The sequence below is a fragment of the Cherax quadricarinatus genome, chromosome 27, assembly GCF_038502225.1.
Source record: "Cherax quadricarinatus isolate ZL_2023a chromosome 27, ASM3850222v1, whole genome shotgun sequence".
Lineage (NCBI taxonomy): Eukaryota > Metazoa > Arthropoda > Malacostraca > Decapoda > Parastacidae > Cherax > Cherax quadricarinatus.
The window spans coordinates 26,735,724-26,762,010 of record NC_091318.1 but is presented as its reverse complement, the minus strand read 5'-3'; the positions used below and the strand labels follow the sequence as shown (position 1 = coordinate 26,762,010).

Here is a 26,287-nt window from a genome sequence, read left to right as displayed (position 1 = left end):
GTTTAATAATGACAAAACAATAATGATAAATTACGAAAGTTTGCACTAGATGCTGTGGCTGAAATAACAAAAAGACACAATACCGTGACTGGAACAATACACAGATAACCCGCACAGAGGAGACTGATACTTATGACGAAGTGTAGGTCCGTTGTCATGAGTTTCAGTCTCCTATGTGCAGACTTCTTCCACTTGCCAACAGGTTTGCCTGTTCAGGTTCCTGTTATAGATAGTGGGATGCTTCTTTTACCTCTTCCAAGCCTTGTATTTAGCAGTAGCAGCAGCCTCTCCACAACAGCCGAACTAAGGCTGATCTGAAGGTCTCGTCACATTATTTGTGTAATGCTATGCGTCATTGGTCAGATCTACTTGTAAACCACAGTAGGACCACTTGATAACAGGAGAGGAACACGTGAAAGACCTGGGTGTACTGTCAGCCGACCTATCATAAGGCAGTGTTGCGAAAGTCAGAACGATGACGGGGTTGGATAATGAGAATTTCTAAAACTGTCTGGATTCTACTTCTTCCGCCTCGTCATCCAAATTAGGTTAGGTAAGGTTCGTCAGGAAACAGGACAAGTGTTCCCCGACGCGGGTCTTAGTCATATGATGACCCGCCGTTGGAGCTTTTGGTCATCTGACCGAGGCCTTCCGCTGGCTTACCGGTCCACCCCTTTAAAAATTACGTTCATCGTCATCCAGATCGTTCTTTCTAACAACCCTCAGATTTAGGGCTGTTAGGAAGCAGAAAATACTTGTAATTGTCGTGACTGCTTCTTTAGTTTCCATCAATGGCGTCATACGGAGCCTAGGGAAGGAGAGGCAATCGGGTTTGAAGCGAGGGAGGGGAAGGTATCTCAAGTTCCTTGGAGGAAGAACCCTTCACCAGCATCGAGACACCCCTTCCTTGATGGGTCTGAACCTGTGACAACAACTGTTCTTGCACGAAATTTCTTGAAATAACAATTTAGGTCAGTCATTGTGTTTTTTCCTGCCTCTGAGTGGGGTGATAAAAGTGTCGTCTGGTGGTGTTTTCTTAATATTCTTGCCCTCTCGAGTGGGCTGGAGTGGGGCAGGGGGCTCATTGACAAAGAAAGAGGGGGGGATATGGTATTGGTGGGGTGGTAGGAAGTGGAATGGTGGTGGGGGTGGCTGGTAGTAATGAGGTTGGTTTTGGTGGGTGTTGTGGTGTTGATGGTTGGTGGTATGTGTTGGAGTGGTTGGTGTTGTGTGTTTGGGGTGTTTGGTGATGTGTATTGGGGTGGTTGTGGTGATGTGTGTTGGGGTGGTTGGAGGTGGTGATGTGGTTAAGATGGTTGGTGTGTTGGTGTGGGTGGTGATGTGTGCTGAGGGTGGTTGTTGGTTGTGGGAAATAGGGTGGTGGGATTTAAGGTGGTTGGTAATGGTAGGTGATTGGTGGTTGTTTTGGGTAATAAATTGATTGTGGGTAATAGGATGGATGATGGTTGTTGGTATCGTTGGTTGTGAGTAACGAGGTGGTTGATGGTGGTAAGTTTGGGATGGATCATGGTAGAAATGCTGGTGATGATAGTAGGGAAGGGAGGATTGACCTGGGAAATTAACCTTATTTACAACCTGGCAACGGTACTTGATGTGACCTTTGACCTGGTATATCTCGTGTTGACAGGTGAAAGCTGACATCTGACCAAGTTCCGGCTGGTAATTAATTTGACACCTAAAGAAACGGTAGTAATTATGTATCGACTGTTTAAATTGTCTAATAAACACACACACACACACATACACACACACACACACACACACACACACACACACACACACACACACACACACACACACACACACACACACACACACACACACACACACACACACAATGTTTTCATTATCATTTTTGTACTTTTTGCATTTCCAATATTAACTTTGTAGAAATTATTTACATTGTTAGTGGCGTTCATCTTTTTTCTACATTTATTTCTACTCTCCCTCTCTCTCTCTCTCTCTCTCTCTCTCTCTCTCTCTCTCTCTCTCTCTCTCTCTCTCTCTCTCTCCCAGAAAGAAATTAACACACGGGGAACACAGTTATCAGGAACACACAATGTTATCGCCACCTGGAGATAACTAGAGACTGCGTGGGAACACACACTTTTCCTCTTGGTAATCTTATCTTAAACTCGGATAAAACATATTTTCAATTGGTGCCTTTCCTGCTTTCCATTTTTTCTTCTTCAATTTATATATATATATATTTTTTTGCCCCTATTGAAATAGCTAAATAACTGGACACAGTCCTACGACCTACTCAGGAAACTGGGCACAGTCCGACGACCTACTCAGGAAACTGGACACAGTCCGACGACCTACTCAGGAAACTGGACACAGTCCGACGACCTACTCAGGAAACTGGACACAGTCCGACGACCTACTCAGGAAACTGGACACAGTCCGACGACCTACTCAGGAAACTGGACACAGTCCGACGACCTACTCAGGAAACTGGACACAGTCCGACGACCTACTCAGGAAACTGGACACAGTCCGACGACCTACTCAGGAAACTGGACACAGTCTGACGACCTACTCAGGAAACTGGACACAGTCCGACGACCTACTCAGGAAACTGGACACAGTCCGACGACCTACTCAGGAAACTGGACAAAGTCCTACGATCTACTCAGGAAAAGTGTTAACGTGGAGGTTAATACCTGAATGGAAAGTGAGAAAGTATCTGAACCTGATTGAAAAGCAAAATGCCGAAAATGAGGATTAATGCTAGACAGCTTTCCTACTAGACTGCATAACAGAAAGGGTCATTATTTTTCATTCTTTCCTTGTTTAACCACGGCACTTTTATATTTCTTGTTAAGAACAAAAAGGCACAATACCGTGACTGGAACAATGCACAGATAACCCGTACATAAGAGAGAGAAGCTTACGACGACGTTTCGGTCCGGCTTGGATTATTTGCAAGTCACTGACTTATAAATGGTTATTTGTGTATATTTCTTGTTGTGGGTACCAGCGACAGTGTCGTGGTGAGTTGTGGAGCAACTTTGCGAGTGATGTTTAAGCTCGTCTTGATTCAAAAGCTTCTCTGAAACAAGGGTAATTTCTGAGTTGTCTCATAAGGAATTACATCTGCATCTAGTTTTAATATTTTTCGGGTAAACTCGTGTATGAAATGTTTCTTCAGTATGCTGTATGTGTGTATGAGGGTTACCCTCATGAGCAGTTATGGTGACCTTTGCATTCCTCAGTATTAACTGAAGAGATTGTATGGTTTTCTGATGACTACTGACGGTGCCATTTTGAGAGTGTGTAGTAGAGGTACGCCGTCCCTGGCTACATTTATATCCAAATAGTATTTTGCCCCAACTGTAATGTGTGTTATTGAAGGGCCCTCCCCATCCTCTGAAACTCCCTCCCATCCTCTTAGACTCCCATCTTCTGAGACTCTTATCCTCTAGCTTTGTTGTGTGTTCCTGAAGATTCCCTCCCATCCCCTAGCCTCCTGTAACATGTTCATGAAGATGCTCACTGACCATTCTTGCTTGGCTTCGACAGATGGCGGCGAGTTCGGGGCGCTTCGAGCTTGAGGTGGTTGAAGTTCAGAACCCGCGCTCTGAGGTGCGCTCTGGCGGGTGCTGCGGGGGGATGCCCAGACCTCCAGAAGGAGGACCCTGCCTCTCTCAGTGCCGCACGGTGGTGGCACTGTGCCTCAAGGAGTACCAGAGCGTGGCCCAAGACGGCGGCGAGGTCCGCACGGGCAGCGGGAGCGGTGGGGCGAGGAGCGGGTGTACCTACGGTGAAGATACTTCAGAGGTGCTGGGGCCATCGTCGTTCACCTTAGCACAGTCTCCCCCCAAACCCCACATCTACCTCCCCTTCACCTTCTCCTGGACGGTAAGTGTCACGTTTTCACTTAAGACGAAACAGTACTGTTTTTTATTAACACCCTGGTCATATCCCGCTGAGGCAGGGTGACCCAAAAAGAAATACTTTCACGACATTCATTCCATCACTTTCTTGCCAGAGGCGCGTGGATACTACAGTTCAGATGCCCCTCCAAACTGAAAATATCCCCCACCCCTCCATCAGAGTGCAAGCGATGTACTTCTCACCTCCAGGACTCAAGTCCGGCTAACCGGTTTCTCTGAATCCCTTCATAAATAATCAAATCAATAATAATAATAATAATAATAATAATAAAATGCATGTTACTCACCAATTATAAAGAATGGGGGGACAGTTCGTCCTTGTTTTTTCTCGACTTTATTTTTTTTAGCTCATTAGGAAGGAGTTAGACCATTTAAAAAAAAAGCCACTTCAAATTCCTGGCTCTGGCATTTCCCCGCTTTTCAATTATAGGGATTATTGACATTCTACGAGAGGCGGCATTCCTGAGGAGAAGTCCAGGGGAAACGAGGAGGCCGGATTCTTGAAAGATTTAATTGTACCCCCTAAATTTTGATACGCGAATCTCCCTTGCTATCAAAAAGCTACCTCTGTGCTGCTCCAGACTACCTTGTGTTACTGCAGACTACCCTTTCGTGCTCCAGACTACCCTCTGCTACTTCAGACTACCCTCTGCTACTCCAGACTACCCTCTGCTACTCCAGACTACCCTCTGTTACTCCACACTACCCTCTGTTACTCCAGACTACCCTCTTACTCCAGACTACCCTCTACTACAGACCACCCTCTACTACTCCAGACTACCCTCTGCTACAGACTACCCTCTACTACAGACCACCCTCTGCTACTCCAGACTACCCTCTACTACAGACCACCCTCTGCTACTCCAGACTACCCTCTGCTACTCCAGAATACTCTCTGTTACCACAAACTATCCTCTGCTACTCCAGACTACCCTTTGCTACTCCAGACTACCCTTTGCTACTCCAGACTACCCTCTGTTACTCCAGACTACCCTCTTACTCCAGACTACTCTCTACTACAGACTATCCTCTGCTACTCCAGAATACCCTCTGTTACCACAAACTATCCTCTGCTACCCCAGACTACCCTCTGCTACTCCAAACTACCCTCTACTACTCCAGACTACCCATTACCTCTTCGCTGCTAATCTTAAAATTACGGGACAGCGACAGTGTATTGGACTGAAGAAACCACTGCAGGGCGAAACGTTTCCTCAGTCAAGATTCCCAACCTTCTCTCCCTCCCTAAAGCCTCCACTCTCTCCCTAAAGCCTCCACTCTCTCCCTAAAGCCTCCTTGCCCCACCACAGTCACCAACATCTACCCTGCACCCACCTCTCCAATTAACACATAACTAGGGAACCCTGGTAGGCTTGATACCACTTTAGAGTGTGGTACTGGAGGTGGTCACGTCTCTGGGACAGGCAGGACTCTTGCCTAAATGGATTTGGGATGGACCAGGAGCAAGAGAGGACGAAAAAACTGGCAATTAGGACGTAGTTAATGATTTAGGAGGAATTTTATGTGGAGAGCGGCAGCAGGAGTGAGAGGAGGAGGAGGAAGAGGAGGAGGTAAAGTAGGAATAGGAGGAGGAAAAGGAGGCTCAAGAGATCCAGAGATAAAATGGAAGAAATATGATAAAGGGAGAGTAAGAAATGGGTGGAAGGGGAAAGGTACAAAATTGAGTAGGAGACGGAATGGAAAGAGAGAGAGAGAAAGAGAGATTTTATACAATGGTTTAGAAATCTGACATTCAGATGAATGAGGCACTTGTGCAACACTTGGGTGTCTTTATTGAGGGAAATGTTTCGGCAGGTAGTACCTTCATCAGTCCATTACAGAGTAAAACGGTGGAAGATGAAATGAAGGAGTCTGAGGTTATCAGTCTCTCATCCTGGAGATGTTTTCACTTCATCTAACCTGTTAGGGGTTAAAGTCTATCGACTGTACAAGGGTCATTAAGGCAGCACTTGATCTGTATACTCAAGTCAGTAATACGTTAACTTTTAAAAGTTTATATTACAATGCACATTATCTTTTGCATTTATTTAATATTATGTTACAACAGTTATTTTCGTTCGTAATTTAAATGAAAATATCTTATAAACACACACACACACACACATATATATATATATATATATATATATATATATATATATATATATATATATATATATATATATATATACAAACACTGATCTCTGGCTGAAGGAGACTCGAACCTACGAACCTTCGAACAAGGTACGCAGTGCTATACCAATCTCACCACACTGGACAATACCTTGGCGTGCAGTTTGCGCTACACTTTGATCCAAGGCAGCCAGCTTTCAGGGAGAAGGCTTACAGCTTTTCATCTCATCCCCTGCATGCATCAGCCTGCTCTTGCGAATTCCTTATATATATATATATATATATATATATATATATATATATATATATATATATATATATATATATATATATATATATATATATATATATATATATGCGCATATGCACTAAAGTCGCAGACAGGCGAGCTAGTACTTTTAAGTACCTGATAAGAGCATATATAGTAACGTGCCTAAGTACCTGATATATAAAGTAACGTACCTAGGGGTACAGTTAAGCTGATTGCTGTACAGATACAAGAGATGCAAGACTTGTGTCAATAATAAGTTCAGTTTAGGTATTGAGATGTGTGTATGAAGCTCTGATTTCAGCTGTGCTATTAATTTCATTGTACATAATATTTCCCCCTAGACATATTTTGGATTATTAAATTTCTCAAATTTTTTTTGTAGAAAGGTTCTCTTCTCTAGTTGTAACTTTGTTATGGAACCCAGCTTGAAAGCTCTTTAAAAAAGTGAATGGCTTTGCTCTGATGAGTTGAAGGTTGCTGTGAAGTTGTATAATGTTAGGAGGCAGATGCAGGCCAGATACTGGAGGGGCATCAATGACGTGATCTTTTAGTATTCTCTGGGGCGCTGTATGATCCTTGTGACTTTAGCGCTTAGTTCTGATTGTTATAATAATAATAATAACATTCTCTGGTAAATAGGTGTTATAGTTTATCGCTCTTGTTAACAGCAGTATACAGAGAAGTACACGTATACCTCTTTGTGTCTGTATCTTTTTATCCTCAAACCGAATGACGTGAGTTCATTCAATTCTAATTCATTCAATTTTGTCTTATTTTATTTAATATGTAGTTTGGTTTAGTCCTCTGGATCACTTTTGTATGCCCCATTGTTTTTATTTCGCCTCTTGTTAAAAAGCCAGTCCTCGTCTATCCTGTCTCTTCTCGAGTATTTTATATGACGTGAGCCTGTCCCCTTTTGTTTCTCGTTCTCGCAGTGACAGAAAGCCTAGCTCCTGTGTATAATCTGTTTCCCTCATCTCAGGCACCAGTCTGGACGAACTCCTTTGAACTTTGAGCTGCACTCTTGTTTTTCCTTTCTCTTCTGGCCGGGGAGTTGATCCCCAGACCTCACAGATCAGAGCTACGACTCTAACCACTAGGCTATGGCAGTTGGTTTTGAGTTGCACTCATTTACATTTTGAGGGTTCTACACTGGCTCTACGAAGTCAAAGAATGTGTAGGTACGAGTGAGTGAATGAGTATGTGTGCAAGTGTGAGTGAGGAGAGGAGTGTGAGTGGGAGAGGAAAAACAGTAAGCGGTTGTCATCATCCGTTCATGCAGAAACACAGCGTCATTGAGAGATTTCAGAAGTTGATCGCTCGGCTGGCTGTCCAGGGATGAAGTGTTGATTTAAATGAGTCACCTCGGAGGAATTATTGGGCCGGATATTTGTACTGATAACATTGTTGGCTAAAATGAATTGTTCTTGGGCGGGAGGAGGGAGAGTTGTGGGGGGAGGGAGGGAGGGGAAGATGTGGGAGGTTGGTTAAGTGATTAATGGGGTTTAGTCTATTGACTACACTATGGTCATTAAGACTCTTCGTACCCATTTCACCTCTAGACGAGAATACTTTAATCTCTAAAACAGAGATTAGATTAAACTCTCAGCATATATACACTGTATATATTTGCTGAGGGTGTATATATCCTGTATGTATATGGGATGTTGAAGAAGAAAACGTGTAGTCAGGTAGAAGGGGGAGTTTGTAGAAGGGGCGTGCATGTTTGACTACATAAGCTATGATGTGAATGTCCACAATATGAGGCACGCTGGCAGTACTCATTCTCCTAGCTGATGCAGTTAATCCTCCTACGAGGATTACAAGGATGTGTGACCATAGAATATAAGGAGATGGAAAGGAAGATGAGGGGAGAATGGAAAGGAGTTGAACAAGGTCCTGGTAAACAGGAGGGGGAAGATAAAAGGCTAATAGCCCATCCACTTTGTTGTGGAAGTTTAAGTGGACGAAGTGGAACTGTGTATAACATAGATGAGTGGCAGGTGAGGTATGTAGGTTCCTAAGATCATACATGTGTATGTACATATGCTTTCCTTATACATGAGTGCGCAGTTGACCGTGAGTTCATTGTAAACACAAACAGCAATCCGTTTTCGAACGTGTTTCAGTGTGTCAGTTTCTGCACGATTTAAACAGACCAAAACTAAACCTTAATCGTTTTAAAATTCTGTTACGCTGTATTTCTAACGTTCTTAAAACTGCTTAGAAATGCACGAGCACAGGTAACGTATTAGACGAGGCTGCTCAGTGGAAAAGCTCCTGGCAACGTGATTCATCCTCATTTTCCACCGTTCGTTATTTTACATATTACTCAGCGTCTGTGCCTGATCTTTCGCTATATACAGAAAAAAATGATCTTATTCGAATTTGGGTCAGGTTAAGGTAGGTTACATGAACCAGTGAAGACGTAAATTTAACCTCAAATAAGAGCCTTAAACACGATGACAATAGGCTAGGAGACGGGAGCTAGGAATAAAGAGAATCAGTTATTTCTATTTCTTGTTTTATTATATTATTTATGATTCCTTGTTTATGCTCTCGTTTCTTTGTTGATGTTCTCTGTAAGAATATGTTTGTTTTATTTTCTAAAGTTTCTTTATTTTTCTTTCTCATTTTTAGTTTATTGTTGCTATTTCAGTTGTTGGCGATTTTCTTTTGTTGGTGCTGTAGCGGAGTTGTATTTTGTGTTGCTGCTACTGCTGCTGTAGTTTGTATTGGTGTTGTGGTTGTTGTAGACGTAATTGGTATTTGCTTAGTTATGTTGTATTCTCTGTTGGTGTTGTGGGGGTGCACTGATGACGATGGTGTTGTAGTGGGTGTTGTTGTAGTGGGTGATGGTGTAGTGGGTGATGTTGGTATTGTGGGTGTAGGTGTTGTGGGTGATGGTGTTATAGTGGGTGATGGTGTTATAGTGGGTGATAGTGGTGTTATAATGGGTGATGGTGGTATTGTTGCGGGTGTAGGTGTAGTGGGTAATGGTGGTATTATAGTGGGTGATGGTGTAGTGGGTGATGGTGGTGTAGCGGGTAATGGTGAGTCTCCGTCATTACTGGTGACGAAGGAAGTGTCTCATTATCATGCAAGTGGAATTAATTTGGTTTGTTTTGTAAAGGTCTGAAGCATTCAGGAGATAAATTAGCGAGTGTTGTTCCAGCCTCTTCACCTGGTGTTATGTTGCTAGCGGAGGGGAAGGTAGAGAGAAAGAGAGAGAGAGAGAGAGAGGGAAGACAGGAAGAGGGCGAGAAATCTAGAGAGTGAGGGAAAGGTGAAAGAGCGGGGGAAAAGGAAGGATTGGGAAGAGTAGAGAGTTAGTGGTTAGGGAGAGAGGAAAGAGGAAGTGGTGTGGAAGAGAGGAAGTGAGGAGTTAGAAGTGTGGGAGGAATTAGTGAGGATGGAGGGAGGTGAGGCGATACTCCACTTCTTATCCTCAATGTGTTGTTGACCTTTCCTCCCTCCCTCCCCCCCCCCAAGAAAAAACTATACAAAGAGGGTCTCATATTATCACGCAGATTTAAAACATTTTTAAAACATCATTTAAGAATGAGGAAACATTCTTAATACTCTTTCCACAGTTTTCTTTTATCTGACGTTTAGAATTTTAGAAGACTGAAATATCAGTTTTTTTTAACTATCAGTAAAACAAAAAAACATTAGACCTTGAATTTTTAATTTCCATACTTTCGTATTTTCTGTAACATTAAATTCCAGGTGATTCTCAACGTTCTCAGTTTCTGGATTTGTAGTTAAACCTATACATACCTGTGTCATACCTGTGGCATGTTTCGAGGGTGCTACTACCCCTGAGGGGCCTGACCTGGGGTCACGCCTCCTGAGTGCCATTAGAAATCTTTGATTTTATTCAGACATTCGTATTAGTTTTGGATTCAAGTAACAAATACTCTGACAAGATTCTTTTGTCTTTTGTATTTTTTTTTTAAAGATAAATTTTTCATGTCCGAAATTCTGGGTATTTAAGACCTTGGTTTAGAAAGACACGTAAGCAAACACTATGACATATTTATTAGAAAACGTTTCGGTCCTGGGACCTTGATCAGTTAGAAGTGATCAAGGTCCCAGGACCGAAACGTTTTCTAATAAATATGTCATAGTGTTTGCTTACGTGTCTTTCTAAACCAACTTGTCGGTATTTATTACCAAGGTTTATACCATTTAAGACCTTAAATGAGTCTGGTTTTTACAGGTTGAGAGAGAGATTATTTCTGCGGAACGAACATTATTACATTGGTAATTTCCCTACGATATAAACCATGTGTAACATTAACTTTCAGTTATTTTAGGTTAGATCGCGTTAATTTTATTTAACCTAAGTTATGTCATATTAACATATACGTAAACGTATGCAACTTACAGTTACAGCAGGCTTAATCGTTGGAAACAACACGTTGGCTGTGTATTTTGCGAGGACTTTCTTGAGGTTCAGTGTTCCTGGAAACAGAACCTCAGAAATAGTCGTTAGTTATGATTCCCAGAGATAGAAAGTCTTTGGTTATGAATCTCTGGCTGAGAACTCTGGAGATAGTAGTCCCCGGAGATGGAAGGTTACTTGCGGTCTTCGGAGAAAGAGTCTTTGGTTGGGGACCCTGGAGATAGTGGTCCCCGGAGATGGAAGGTTTCTTACGGTCTCCGGCGAAGGAAGGTTTCACATTGTCCCCGGAGGAAGAGTCTCTGGTTGGTGACCGAGGTGGTAGACATTCCCATGTTAGGGGTTCCCGGAGGTAGGTGGCCTCTGATAAGCAGGACTCCCGGTCGCGGTCTCTGGCAGTTAGGTTCGGGCTGTGGTTCCAGGTAGGTAGGTAGGTGGGAAGGAGGGTAGGAGCGGTCCAGCCCTGACACGCTACTACAAGAGCACTTTATGGTGGCCATTATCAGGTGAGGAAGGTGCTCTCTCCCTTACTATCCACCCACTGACACGGGCCCCACCAACAGCCACCACCCACGGACACGGCCCCTTCCAACACCACCCACTGACAAGGCCCCCTCCAACACCACCCACTGGCACGGCCCCCTCCACAACCACCCACTGCAACCCCTCTAAACCCCCAATCTCAGTATCCAACTAGCTGTAGTTGACATATATTTTGTTCACATCTCGTTGCTTTGGTAACCACTGGCTTTCTGGGAGTAAGAACAACAGATCGTGAGCGAAGCGCAGTTTAACCTCTCGCCCTCCTCTTTATCTAGACTCGGTAAATTAAGTTGGCACCGGATGCGATCATTCAAGATAGTGCGGCGAGAGGGGTAAAAGAGGCAGTGTTGTGCTGTGTTACAGAGGACATAATGGAGTGCGTCTTGGCAGACGTTACCACACACGCCGACCTCTCACATCCTTCTTGCTTACTGTTGCTGGAGCGTTGAAATCTCTCAAGAAGACAACGGTGAGTCTGTTGATGCTGATGCTGCTACTGCTATTGTTGCTGCCGCTACTACTACTACTGCTGCTGCTGTTATTACTACTACTGCTACTACTACTACTGGAGGGAGTGTCGTTATCACCAATATATTTTTTCTGCTGCTGTCATTCCCACCGTTACTGCTTTTGCTGCTGCTGTCATTCCCACCGTTACTGCTTTTGCTGCTGCTGCCTTTTCTTATCAGTATTGCTTTTTTGCTGCTGCTGCTGCTGCTGCTACTACTACTACTACTACTACTACTACTACTACTACTACTACTACTACTACTACTACTACTACTACTACTACTACCACCACCAGATAGTAATAGAGGTGGTACTGCTGCTGCTGCTGCTAATAATTTTTCTGGTTAGTTTTCTGCTTGATTTTACCCCTGCTAGTGGTCACGGGATGCAGCAGCAGCACCAGCAGCAGCAGAAGCGACGGACTTACCAAGTCCCTCGGCCCTCGTTATGTTCTCAGTGTTAACGGTTTTGCACACGGGTTTCTATGCACGGGTCATATAAATAGACTCGTAAAAGTGCCCCAGTTTTCAGTGGCGGTTTCTGCGGTATTTACCATGCAGTGTATCTCTTGCATTTGCTTGCTTCTGAAAGAGAGAGAGAGAGTGAGAGAGAGAGAGAGAGAGAGAGAGAGAGAGAGAGAGAGAGAGAGAGAGAGAGAGAGAGAGAGAGAGAGAGAGAGAGAGAGAGAGAGCAGCTTTGCAAGTGGATTTTTTGGAGGGCAATAAATCCAAAGTAGGATTTTAAAAGGCAATAAGTTTCCAAATGGGTTCCTGGAGAATATATGGCGTATGTATCTAAGATAAGGCTTGAAATTACATTTAGAGTTTCCTGTAATCTAACCCTTCAGTGTTATTTTCCTCTAAGAGATATCTTGAACGTGTTTGCATCTCTCTCTCTCTCTCTCTTTCTCTCTCTCTCTCTCTCTCTCTCTCTCTCTCTCTCTCTCTCTCTCTCTCTCTCTCTCTCTCTCTCTCTCTCTCTCTCTCTCTCTCTCTCTCTCTCTCTCTCTCTCTCTCTCACCCCTACCAACTGGGCCCATCTTCGGGATGATTTACTTGACGTTTAATTTTATGGGCATTAGTGGGAGAGATGGAGGTTGGCAGACTTAGGCGGACACCCACGCCCGCATCCACGCCCGCACCCACACCCACGCCCTCACCCGTACAGGGCGAAGGGAGAGGGAGGTCAGGGAGCGTCAGGTGAGCAGGAGCTGCCTCTCACTGACTTGATAAACTGATTTTATGAACACACACGGATGAGCTGACGGAGGGAGGGATGGTGATAAACTTGACTGTAAGGAACGCGAGGACGTTGGGAAGATGGGCAGGGTGAGAGGCAGAGCAGGATCTGAGGAGTAGAAAGAAAAGGCAGCATAACAGGGCAATTGGGGCCATGAAGGAAAATCGAAAAAAAATCAGGAGAGAGAGAGAGAGAGAGAGAAAGAGATGGAGAGGTGAACATTTCATAGAGAAAGTGGTTGCCTCTGCGAGAACAGTGAATGACTCCTGACTTCCTGGCTATAGTTTTTGTCGTCGACTTTCCCACGCACAGAGGGCACGAGAGAGAGAGAGAGAGAGAGAGAGAGAGAGAGAGAGAGAGAGAAGGGACAGACAGAGCCAGCTAGTTTAAAGCGCTCAGTGTAGCTGTGTTACAAGCCACTGAATGCGTCTTCTGTGTCTAACACCATCGCCCGTGGTCAAGGTGGTAAACACTCTTGTTTACCTGTCATGTTTCAAGACTCAATAATGGCAACTCATCGCCAGCGGAAACTTACACTGTGAATGACACAGAGGGCTTCCTCTAAATTACCTGGAGGTACCTGGAGAGGGTTTCGGAGGTCAGCGCCCCCTCGGCCCGGGCTAAGACCAGGCCTCATGGTGGATCAGGGCCTGATCAACTAGGCTGTTACTGTTGGCCGCACGTAAACCGACGTATGAACCACAGCCCGGCTGGTCAAGTACTGACTGTAGATGCCTGTCCAGTGCCTTCTTGAAGACAGCCAGGGGTCTATTGGTAATCCCCCTTATGTATGCTGGGAGGCAGTTTAACAGTCTTGGGCCCTGAGACTTATTGTGTTGTCTATTATCGTGCAAGTGGCACCCCTGCTTTTCATTGTGGGGATGTTGCATCGTCTGCCGAGTCTTTTGCTTTCATAGGGAGTGATTTTTCGCGTGCAAATTTGATACTAATCCCTCTAGGTCCTAGGATTTTCCAAGTGTATATAATCATGCAGCCTATTTGCAGAAATTCGCTATTTCCATTAATTTTGCGGAATATATCAAGAATGAAGAGAATATGGAAGGAGATTCTGCAAAAAAAAAAAAGTTATGCACATTCTTAGATTAGAAGAATTAAACTAGTTTTCGTCTAGCAATTAGGCTGCTACATTATTGTTTTGGTGGGAAAATGGACGCGACGTACCCAAAATTTTCAAAAAAAATTTTTTGTCTTTTTGGTGTGATTCCATATCTCTGGCGCCCCGGGGGAATTATAGAAAGGGGAGTGAGGGATGAAGGGAAGGGAGGAAGAGGGAAGGGGGGAGGGGGGAATTTACCAACAGATGTATCTAATAACCTCCATGGATGAGTGTATTGTTCCCTGTGATAGGACAACATGTCAGCCCACCACAACCGCTGTTTACAGGGTGTCATCAAGGTAGTGGTAGCTTGCTATTACCACCTTGGTGGAGGCAAAGGTGTAATGCCGACGGTAGTGGAAAGACACAGTTGTAACAAGAAACAGGTGTAACAACACACACGTGTAATTAGACACAGGTGTAACGAGAAAGTCACAATTGTAGGGTTAGCGTTTGTGACAATGGTTCGCTCCGTGTAGGACTTTTATTAAGTTAATCGACTTTATAAAGCTTTACGTAGAGCGAAACGTTGGTATAGTAAGATCTTGAGCTGCACCTTTGTTTGTTTACTCCGTCGGTGTAAATCAGAAACCTGTAAAACGGGAACTTTTACCAGAATATGTTTGGCTAATTTGAATCTTTTTCAGAAGATTAAAAAAAGCTCCTGACGAGCGAAAAGCAAATTAATATGAACTTCAAAACGTTGCACATGTATCTAGTTTACACGTCTGCCGGTATTATATATCTCAGTGAAGTATACCCTCGGGATGTTCCACAAGGTGTGATAAACGTTGTGGGTAGCGAGTCTCAAGTAGAAACGTCGCTCTCAGTCTCGACAACGTGTTTAACGAACTTTTATGACGAGCATCATATTTTTTTTAAAGGTAAGCCAGCGAAAAGCTTAGGTCATATGCCCCAATGTTCGAGTGGGGGTCAGTTGCCTAGGACCAGCGCCCAGAGACACTTGACCTGGTTCCTGACGTATCTAAGCTAACCTACGATCGTCTCAAGGACGGGGAGAGTGGTAATTACAGGTTCAGGTTACTGCAGGACGGGGAAATGTGTTTTATATTCTGGTTTATTTTCGTGAGTCTGACACACAGCTTTAAAAATAGGCATGACTAGGGTTCACGCAGCCAGGAGACAGTAAACTCAGTAGCGGCCAGCGAAGAGTACATATAGGCAAGTACGTATATATTTCTCTCTCTCTCTCTCTCTCTCTCTCTCTCTCTCTCTCTCTCTCTCTCTCTCTCTAACAGAAAACGGGAACTTAGGCTCCGCATAAATGGACAGTCTTACTGACAGGTTTGAGGTCCTCTTTACCTTCCTCTCCACTCTACACGCCCATAAAGTCGCTGTCTTCTGTCAATGATCGTGACGCATTTAACTGTCAATTGAGCTCTGGTAGTCGAGGAACCCCTGAGGTATGGTGTGCCATTAGGCATGATTTGGTACGGTCGGAGGCTGCCTGGTTCCTTTAATCCACTCTTTTCCCAGGGTGGTCTCCGCCTCTTAGGCTACCACAAAATGCCTTGTTTGGTTTGGATTTTTTGGAGCTTTTCTCGTTATTTGTTGTTTTTCCTGACTACTGCTGCCCCTAGAAGGTGGGGGAGGAAGAAGTGCGGTGAGAAAAGGAGATGACAAATGAGAGAGAGAAAGAGAGCAAAATAAAGACATATATGATAAAGAGGATAAGAAAAATATAAAGAGGGAAAGCGGAGCAGTGAGAAATAAAAGAGCGTGAACAAATAGTGGAGATGCACATATACAATTACAGAACACATCCCGGAAACCTAATCTGAGGAATACACAATAAGAAAAAAATATAAAAATAGTTTGAAAAGAACAAGGGACATGGTCTCACCTGTTACGGAGGTCATTTATGATAGGGGAAGGAGAGGGTGGGCGAGTGTTAAGTAGCTGTGTGGTGAGTGGGAACTCCCTGGGAGGGATAGTACTCTATGGAAAAAGAGGAGGGGAAAGGGAGGGCAAAAAAATGATGGTGGGAAGTAACTTGAAAGGAGAAACGGCGATTAGAAAACATGGATTAAAAAGGAAACTGATGAACATGAAGGATAGTTGGAGGGGTCTGAATTATTTTTATATAGTAATATTGGATACATCAGCAGTGTGCTGCTACCCTATTCTGTATGATAGTTACACGGTGGAACAAAAGCTAACTATGTTTCCCCGTCATATTCCATCACGCAAGTTGGGGCTCATACCAGGTGTTGAAATGTGTGAGTCTGAGCTGGGAGACTCAAGTAGGACAGTGAGGATATAGTCAAGTATTCCATTAAACGTTTATCAGCTTACGGCAACTTCAAAGGTTTCGTTCCAGCAGAGCTGGAGTTACTATTACTTGGGAATTACCATCTCTCAGGGTAGCCTATCCCTTACACAGGAGAAATGGAATTTTTATGAAGATATCTCAGTAGGTGGGAAGAAAGTGAAAGGTTGGGTAAACTTGAAGGATAATGAGGGACATGTTAGTGGTTAGGTAGGTAAAGTGGGAGACTGGGGAAGATGGTGAACCATATGGAAAAGGAGATGGGAAGACACGGCATATGGAAGAGTGGGTGGAAACTAACCATGTGGAAGAGTGGGCGGAAACTAACCATGTGGAAGAGAGGAGGGTTCTGGAAAGGTGGATGTTGATTGAATGAGAGTGAGGTTCTAGGGAGGCAGGAGGCTAACTAAGACGAATATTTGAGGTTGTTATCGTGACCTCTATCTGTGGTAATTATGGCGCCGGCCACTATAATGGTGGCTCTCTTCCTCATTAAGGCTACCTCATCTCTTTCTGTTGATGTGTGTCTGCTTAACCAGCTTCTCCTACGTTGGCAGAGCTAAAGCTCCTGGCCCTTGTCACTTAACCTTCTGTAGAAGTAGAGCTCAAGTTCCTAGCCCCTGTCACCCTTCAGTCGACTTGACGTGCTTAGTTACCAACTTCTCGCGGCTTCCTGCATCTGTTTTGAAGTTCAAATATGTAGTTTGCTTGCACGTAAACAATGTCTGTACATCAACCATCTGGGATGCCAGTGTATGTTAGTTTTATAAATAAAAAAAATACGCGTATAATCAACACAAATAATAAGATAAATTTAACGCTTTGTAAGGTACCTGTACCCTCTGAAACTTGAGTACTGGAATGCGAAAATTGCTGGAAGGACAATTTGGGACATACAGGTGAGTACAGACAAGAAGCGCGTCTGTCTGGCGCTCAGCCTCCACCACGTCTTGTGCTGAGTAACCCACGAGGGTTTAGCGTTAAACATGAATTAAACAGACTGGAAGGAGAGGATTCAATTCTGCACCCTGACATAACCCCAATGGTTCCGCTGTGTATTAAGGGTCTGGTGAGTAGGTTGAGAGGTGAGTGTAAACACAAAGTTCCAGCATGTGTCAGTAATTTGCCTTCCAGGTGTGAGTGAATTATCGACCAACACCTGTGATAATAAGGCAACTTGATCAGTTAATTTCACTAATCCCTGACCAGCTGAACATACGTCGAACTGCTGCCTCTGGACATCAAGAGTGGTCAAAAGGATAATTTATTTTTGAGAGAGAGAAAAAGAGGAAGAGAGAAAAAAAAGAGGAAGAGAGAGAGAGAGAGAGAGAGAGAGAGGTGTCCTAGGTAATCTAAGGAGAGAACAGGTTTCTTTACAGAGAAGGAGAGAGAGAAAGAGTCAGGTAGTTATCACTGTACTTCGTGATCTTCAGGAAGGCTCCTGGACCCTTCATTAGCGTTATTTTCCCTCCCACCAGATCCTCTCTCTCCGCTGTCTTCTTTCTCTTGCCACAACTTCCTCCTCCATCTTCCTTCCATCACCACAACTTCCCTCCTCCATCTTCCTTCCATCACCACAACTTCCCTCCTCCATCTTCCTTCCATCACCACAACTTCCCTCCTCCATCTTTCTTCCATCACCACAACTTCTTCCTTCATCTTCCTTCCATCACCACAACTTCCCTCCTCCATCTTTCTTCCATCACCACAACTTCTTCCTTCATCTTCCTTCCATCACCACAACTTCCTTCATCTTCCTTCCATCACCACAACTTCCTTCATCTTCCTTCCATCACCACAACTTCCCTCCTCCATCTTCCTTCCATCACCACAACTTCCTCCTCCATCTTCCTTCCATCACCACAACTTCCCTCCTCCATCTTCCTTCCATCACCACAACTTCCCTCCTCCTCCATCTTCCTTCCATCACCACAACTTCCCTCCTCCTCCATCTTCCTTCCATCACCACAACTTCCCTCCTCCTCCATCTTCCTTCCATCACCACAACTTCCCTCCTCCTCCATCTTCCTTCCATCACCACAACTTCCCTCCTCCTCCATCTTCCTTCCATCACCACAACTTCCCTCCTCCTCCATCTTCCTTCCATCACCACAACTTTCTCCTCCATCTTCCTTCCATCGCCACAACTTTCTCCTCCATCTTCCTTCCATCACTACAACTTCCCTCCTCCTCCATCTTCCTTCCATCGCCACAACTTTCTCCTCCATCTTCCTTCCATCACCACAACTTTCTCCTCCATTTTCCTTCCATCACCACAACTTTCTCCTCCATCTTCCTTCCATCACTACAACTTCCCTCCTCCTCCATCTTCTTTCCATCACCACAACTTCCCTCCTCCTCCATCTTCCTTCCATCACCACAACTTTCTCCTCCATCTTCCTTCCATCACCACAACTTTCTCCTCCATCTTCCTTCCATCACTACAACTTCCCTCCTCCTCCATCTTCTTTCCATCACCACAACTTCCCTCCTCCTCCATCTACCTTCCATCACCACAACTTCCTCCACTACCTTACTGCTATCACCACAACCTCCCTCCTCCTCCTCCTCCTCCATCTTCCTTCCATCACAAAGATGGCTTGTGCGTGTGTTGTGAATTCATACACAGGTTAAGGGTCCTGAGAGACGCTCTTGGTTCTTCCTTAGTCCTGTCTTTCCTGTCTCTTCACCTTTCCTCATTACACTCACCTTTCTCCCCCCACTTCCCCCTATTTCTCCCTCCCAAGTCCCTCCTATTTCTCCCTCCCAACTACCGCCTTCCCCAACCCCCCTATACCCCTACCTACCTAGGTAACTATTTAGCAGCGATTCTCCGGAACAGCGCAAACAAATGTCATCCAGAAGAAAAATTACCCAGACGTCCTATGGTATATTGGAACGTGAGTGTTATTATCGCCTTGGGGTAAGGCACTAGTTTCTAGGGTGATGGGGGAGGGGGGAGGGTTAAGCATAAACCGCCGCCAGGTACCATTAAAGTTGTGATGGGGGTGGGGCGAAGCTTCGCCAGGCGCAGGTAACGCCAGCTCTGAGCCAACTCTGGAAGGAAGCGGAGAGTCGATGCTTGGAAACAGTGAGCCAGGAGATGCTGTCGTGACGGGATGCTGTGGCATTGACACACCAACGGAATGTGGGAGAGAGAGAGAGAGAGAGAGAGAGCAGATGGCCAGCCTGCTCACACTGACTTCTCCGGATGTTTACTTAATACCTGAGTTTGTGTCTTTTGAGGTTCGTCACTCCAGGTTCTGAGTTGATGTCAGTTCTATTTTCCCAGTGAATATAATATTGAGATTTACGCTGAGAGTACTTGAGGGGAAGATTGTTAACTTTATTTTACCTCAATAATGGTCTGGATATGGAGAGTGCTTTATTATTATTATTATTATTTTAACACAACGGACGTCTCCCACAGAGGCAGGGTGACCCGAAAAAGAAAAAAAAATGTATACAGTAGAGGGGGCTACTAGCCCCTTGCTCCCGGCATTTTAGTCGCTTCTTATGACACGCATGGAATTCAGAGGAAGGATTCTTCTCCACTTCCCCATAGATTATTATTATTATTATTATTATTATTATTATTATTATTATTATTATTATTATTATTATTATTATTATTTATCCCTGAAGGAGAACTTTTTATAGTTCGATAATTTTTTCTTTCTTCAAAGTTTTCTTTTCATAACTTGAGAACGCCTTTTCCGATAGGTTTCAAATCTTCAACACTGGTGTACTGTGACTAGGGGTAAGGTTCGTGCAACTATTGACACGTGCAGGCGCCCTCTAATCAATGTTATATAGACTGCTGCCGGGTTTGGGTTCCATGTGATAACTTGAGAAAGCCTCCTCTGGTCGGCTTTCATCATTGGTGTATCCCGAAGAATTAGACACATGAGCTACATTTGGGTATTTTTATTTGTAGACGTTTCACCCTCCAGTGGCTTTATCAATGCACTACAAGGACATAATATGAAGACTGTAGAACTATATACAGAAGATTAAGTAATCAGTCCCTCAGCCTTGGAGTTGGTGAAGAGCACCGTAGTCATGAAGACTACGGTGCTCTTCACCAACTCCAAGTATGAGGGACTGATTACTTAATCTTTCACTCTCGTCTGTGTTTGATTCTTCAAGACCGAGGAACTGATTACCTCATTTTAGCTGTCTTCTGTGTTTAGTTCTGCAAGACTGAGGGACTGATTACCTGATCTTCAAGTGTCTTCTATGTATAGTTTTGCAAGACTGAGGGACTGATTACCTGATCTTCAAGTGTCTTCTATGTATAGTTTTGCAAGACTGAGGGACTGATTACCTAATCTTCAACTGTCCCCAGTAGAGACGCCCAGGTGTTACACATGTATCTAGTTCTTCAAGTTTGTGTTGGTGATTTTTTCTCCTGAAATATTATGAGTGTCTCGTTTGAACGACTTTAATCCAGAGTCTAGAGATCTCCAGCCGGTGCTGGGATACTCTAGTCTCCACCACTACAGTAGCCATGGGTCATAGCATGTTGTTGAGGATCCCTGGTCTCCACCACTACAGTAGCCATGGGTCACAGCATGTTGTTGAGGATCCCTGGTCTCCACCACTACAGTAGCCATGGGTCATAGCATGTTGTTGAGGATCCCTGGTCTCCACCACTACAGTAGCCATGGGTCACAGCATGTTGTTGAGGATCCCTGGTCTCCACCACTACAGTAGCCATGGGTCACAGCATGTTGTTGAGGATCCCTGGTCTCCACCACTACAGTAGCCATGGGTCACAGCATGTTGTTGAGGATCCCTGGTCTCCACCACTACAGTAGCCATGGGTCATAGCATGTTGTTGAGGATCCCTGGTCTCCACCACTACAGTAGCCATGGGTCACAGCATGTTGTTGAGGATCCCTGGTCTCCACCACTACAGTAGCCATGGGTCACAGCATGTTGTTGAGGATCCCTGGTCTCCACCTGGTTACAGGCCGGGCCGTGGGGGCGTTGACTCCCCCCGAAACCCTGTCCAGGCATACCTACAGTAGCCGAGGGCTGCAGGATGCTGTCGGGGGTCCCTGGTCTCCACCTGCAGTAGCCACGGGCCCCAGCCTGGTGCTAGGGCCCGTTGCTACTGTAGGTAGTGGAGGCTTGGGACCCCCAGCGGAGGTACGTGTGTTCCACCCGCCCCCGACCTCCTTCACTGCCACTTTAAAAGTCAAATGATATGTTGTACACTGCCGCTGCTTGTCTCTCTCCGCCCGACGAGGCTCGGGCGGACCACAGCAAGACTCACGCCTCCTCTGATGCCTTGTAATGGCGTGTCTGGCGAAAGTTCCGCCTGGCCCACCATGTAACAGTACCGGACGATTTTTTTTAATTTAGCAAAATAGGATACATCAGCAGTGTGCTGCTACGTTTCTAAGCGCTAAACCCGTGTGGGTCATTCAGCGCAAGACGTGGTGTAGGCTTGATCCTTCGTCTACTTAGTGCAGGACAGACGCGCTTCCTATTTGCACTCGCCCATATTCCCTATAAGATTTCAGTTCTATGTGTCATATTGTGGTTGTATCATACTATAATTCGTTTGTAGGGTTTATTATGTTATGGCGCCGCTGATAATACCAGACGTGGGTTACCATGATCCTCGAGTCCCCTTGACCCACACCACACCACCTACCCTTCCATTCTCTGGGTCAAAATCTAGTTACCTCCCATCACCCAGATGCTATGACACCTTGCTAGCTAAGGTAACGTTTTAGTGATTTATGTGTTACTTAAATTACGTTAAGTTGTTACTTGACGAGTGTCAAGTGTAAAAAGTGTGGAGAGAGGCGGAACTAAGAGGTAATGAAGAAGTGTAATTGGTGGGTTTTGTAGTAATGAGCTGGAGGAAGGGAGTGAAGGGTGGGGGGTAGGGAGTGATGGGTGGGAGGTAGGGAGTGAAGGGTGGGAGGTAGGGAGTGATGCGTGGGAGGTAGGGAGTGATGTGTGGGAGGTAGGGAGTGATGTGTGGGAGGTAGGGAGTGATGTGTGGGAGGTAGGGAGTGGTGGGTTGGAGGTAGGGAGTAATGGGTAGGAGGTAGGGAGTGAGGGATTGGAGGTAGGGTGACAGACGTGTCCTAACACAGGGAACATGACAGATGTGTCTTGACACAAGAAACATGACAGACGTGTCCTGACACAGGAAACATGACAGACGTGTCCTGACACAGGGAAAATGACAGACGTGTCCTGACACAGGAAAAATGACAGACGTGTCCTGACACAGGAAAAATGACAGACGTGTCCTGACACAGGAAAAATGACAGACGTGTCCTGACACAGGAAACATGATAGACGTATCCTGACACAGGAAACATGACAGATGTGTCCTGACACAGGAAACATGACAGACGTGTCCTGACATAGGAAACATGATAGACGTGTCCTGACCAGGAAACATGACAGACGTGTCCTGACACGAGTCTCTGTCAGACATGACCCATTAACGTTAATGGTTGAACTTCATCTGTCTTAGCTCAGCTGTATTTCGCATCTTTAAAAAATGTCACTGCCTAGCCTAAGATGTGTCGTGGGCGTGGTATGTGTCGTGGGCGTGATATGTGTCGTGGGCGTGGTATGTGTCGTGGGCGTGGTATGTGTCGTGGGCGTGGTGTGTATGTGTGGTATCATAGCCAGAACTTACGATCAGTTATGTGTATTATAGTCGTGGTGACACAACAGTGGTAGTGTTTACTGACAGCATGTAAATAAAACACTTTGCTATTTATAACATTTTAACGAGAAGACGTTTCGCCCAACAGAGACTTCATCAATTCAGAGTTGAATTGATAATCCCTGGTGGGCGAAACATCTTCACAATGCCATAAATCGCACTGTGTTCTTATTTACACCAACCTGGCGCTGTGAGGCAAGCAGAGCGTAAATCCAGTGTCGAAACAATTACGGGAACATCAGTCTGAACGTCACGATAATAATGTATCAATAGTTTAGGATCGGTTATATTATGATAATTTTAGTAAGGTTAGGCGAGGTTACAAAATCTATTTAGTCACAATTTAAAATTAATAGTGTATTAATTTTTTGAGAACACCATGGCTGTCTTCCACAGAGGTAAAGGGGTGGCTTAAAAAAAAGGAAATTCACTTCAACATCACTCAATCAATAGCTGTCTTGCCAGAAGTGCTCGGACATCGCAGTTCCATTGACCCTCCGAACTGCAATATTCTTTCCTTCAGGGTGTAGGTATTGTACTGCCCGCCTCCAGGACTCAGGTCCGGCTAACCTGATTCCCCAGTTGGCGCCACTTGCTCCCATGTTAATTTGCAATACGCAATTTTTTGACGGACTCTGGGCGTAACTTCTCATCTTGCCACACAGGAGACTGGAACTGTCTCCGTCTTGGCACACAGGAGGCTAGAACTGTCTCCATCTTGCCACACAGGAGGCTGGAACTGTCTCCATCTTGCCACACAGGAGGCTGGAACTGTCTCCATCTTGCCACACAGGAGGCTGGAACTATCTCCATCTTGGCACACAGGAGGCTGGAACTGTCTCCATCTTGGTACACAGGAGGCTGGAACTGTCTCCATCTTGGCACACAGGAGGCTGGAACTGTCTCCATCTTGGAACACAGGAGGCTGGAACTGTCTCCATTTGCATCTTGGAACACAGGAGGCTGGAACTGTCTCCATCTTGCCACACAGGAGGCTGGAACTGTCTCCATCTTGGCACACAGGAGGCTGGAACTGTCCATCTTGGCACACAGGAGGCTGGAACTGTCTCCATCTTGGCACACAGGAGGCTGGAAGTGCTCAGAAGGCCCTACATCACAGGCCTCTACACACGTGAGTCTGCCTCACCTACCTACCTGCCTCAGGATAATCGACTATTTAATATGGTAATTACTACTGATTCCCGGGAGAGAAATGTTAGGGGAAGAGGCCTCCTGCGTTCTCACAACACCTGGATTAATGGCTCGCCTACCTGAGACCATCACTTTGATTTATGCAACGCGTTGATGCTGCAAGTTGTATGATGTGATCTGAATATTTCGCGTCTTGTGGTGTTCATGTACTCGTGAAAGTGGCGGACTGGCTAGCTGGCTGGCTGGCTGGCTGGCTGGCTGGCTGGCTGACTGGCTGGCTGGCTGGCTGGCTGGCTGTCTGGCTGGCTGACTGACTGGCTGGCTGGTTGATTGGCTAGCTGGCTGGTTCACGGGTTGGCTTGCTGATTAACTGTCTGTATGGCTTGCTAAGTAACTGGCTAGTTGACTACCTGGTTGTCTTGATTGCTGGCTGACTAGCTGGTAGGTTGATTACATCACTGGCTAGAGTGAGATATACGGGAGGAAATGTATGATAAAAGCGGTGAAAAGCAAGAGATCCGTCTACCTGGAGTCTACCTGGAGGACATTCCGGGATCGTAAACAACTGTACAACACTCTCTCATCACTCAAGATCTACTACTCTTTAATATTCCACCAGTAGATATGCGTAATATTGCCAGTACGGAGGCACAAGTCTTCAAGAGGAAAGTAGGTAGAACAGACACTTAAAAGAGCATAAGCTCTCAAAGGTAATTTTATCGAGCGAAACGGCGTTACAAAAGAGGCTTACGCTTTCTTACGTCTCTTTATCTTACTGCAGGCTAGAGAAGTTTCTGAACAGGTGGTGCCCGATCAACCAGCGTGAGATAGCTGTCAACCACTGGTATTATCAACCTGTCAATCGGCCACTAAGAAAGCCTGCCTTCAACTCACACTGCGTTAGCAGTAAAAAACTCACAAGCTGGCGTCAGTAAACTCTGGCACACGCTCACGGACTAGTGCTAGTTCTCCCTAGTGTGCCATCAGGAGGTGAAGGTAGAGGCCAAATAGCTAGTGGTAGCATAGTTAATTCAGTGCACCAGTGCTGGCTAACGTACTGCCGGGCTCCCCTGTGGAGAGGGTGACCAGGCATTAGTCTATGACGTGAAGGCCGGGAGGAGAGGGAAGGCAGGAGGGTGAGGGAAAGAAGGTGTGGATAGCAAGGAAGGAAGGGAAGAGATGTGGAGGGCACAGCAAGAGGGAGGGATAGACGGCAGGACAAGGAAGGGAGCTCTGGAGAGCAGGGAAGAACTCTCAGCACAAGGGCACACGAAAGGGTTATCTGTTGATCACATGGTGGTCATGGTGGTGGTGGTAGTAGTAGTTGTAGTTGTAGTGGTAGTAGTAGTTATAGTGGTAGCAGTATTAGTAGAGTGAAAAATACTAATAGTGGTTAAAAAATAGAATGAAAGAGAAGAGATACTGAAAGAGACTAAGAGAGAGATTAATTTATTGTGGGTAATAACATGGTTTACCTCCCGCTCTGGACGCGATCTGTCGGTGTCAGGTCGTGGGTGGAGCAAGAGTTTGTTTGGTGAGGAGGCAGCAGCGAGGCCACACACCCAAAAACTATACGGTGGCAAGAACGTTGCCTAGACAACCACACAAAGGTAGAAACGTTGTCTCGGCAACCATGCGACGGCAGGAACGCTGTCTCGACAACCACACTGCGGCAGGAACGTTGTCTCGGCAACCATGCGAAGGACAACTTTGCTTTGGTCGTCGTCGTATTCATCCACGGACGGGCTAGTTAGTGTTTCTGCTTTCTCATTTGAACGAGGGTCTGCCATTCGAACGAGTGCAGTGAGTCCGAACGAGTCCAGCGAGTGCCCCCCAAAAATCCCAGTGTCCCCTAGGCTATTGAGTGATTGTGGTGCCCAGGTACGTTCGCCGGGCGAGCGAGCGAGTGCCCGTGGGAGCTAGATTGTGTCCGGGAGGTGGCCGCTCACGGCCGCCCAGGTATACATTAAGGTGGGTAGGTCCTCTAAATCACTGGTGGAGGGA

At 45.4% G+C, this 26,287-nt stretch overlaps 1 protein-coding gene across 3 annotated transcripts in view; it reads left to right on the top strand.

The window, feature by feature from the left end:
• Positions 1-26,287, top strand: part of Ser (protein serrate) — a 358,811-nt gene that overhangs the window by 10,643 nt on the left and 321,881 nt on the right. For all 3 annotated transcript variants that reach the window (XM_070089146.1, XM_070089145.1, XM_070089144.1), the window contains exon 2: positions 3,547-3,885. In XM_070089146.1, coding sequence (XP_069945247.1) covers positions 3,547-3,885 — 339 coding nt within the window. The remainder of the gene's footprint in view (positions 1-3,546; positions 3,886-26,287) is intronic.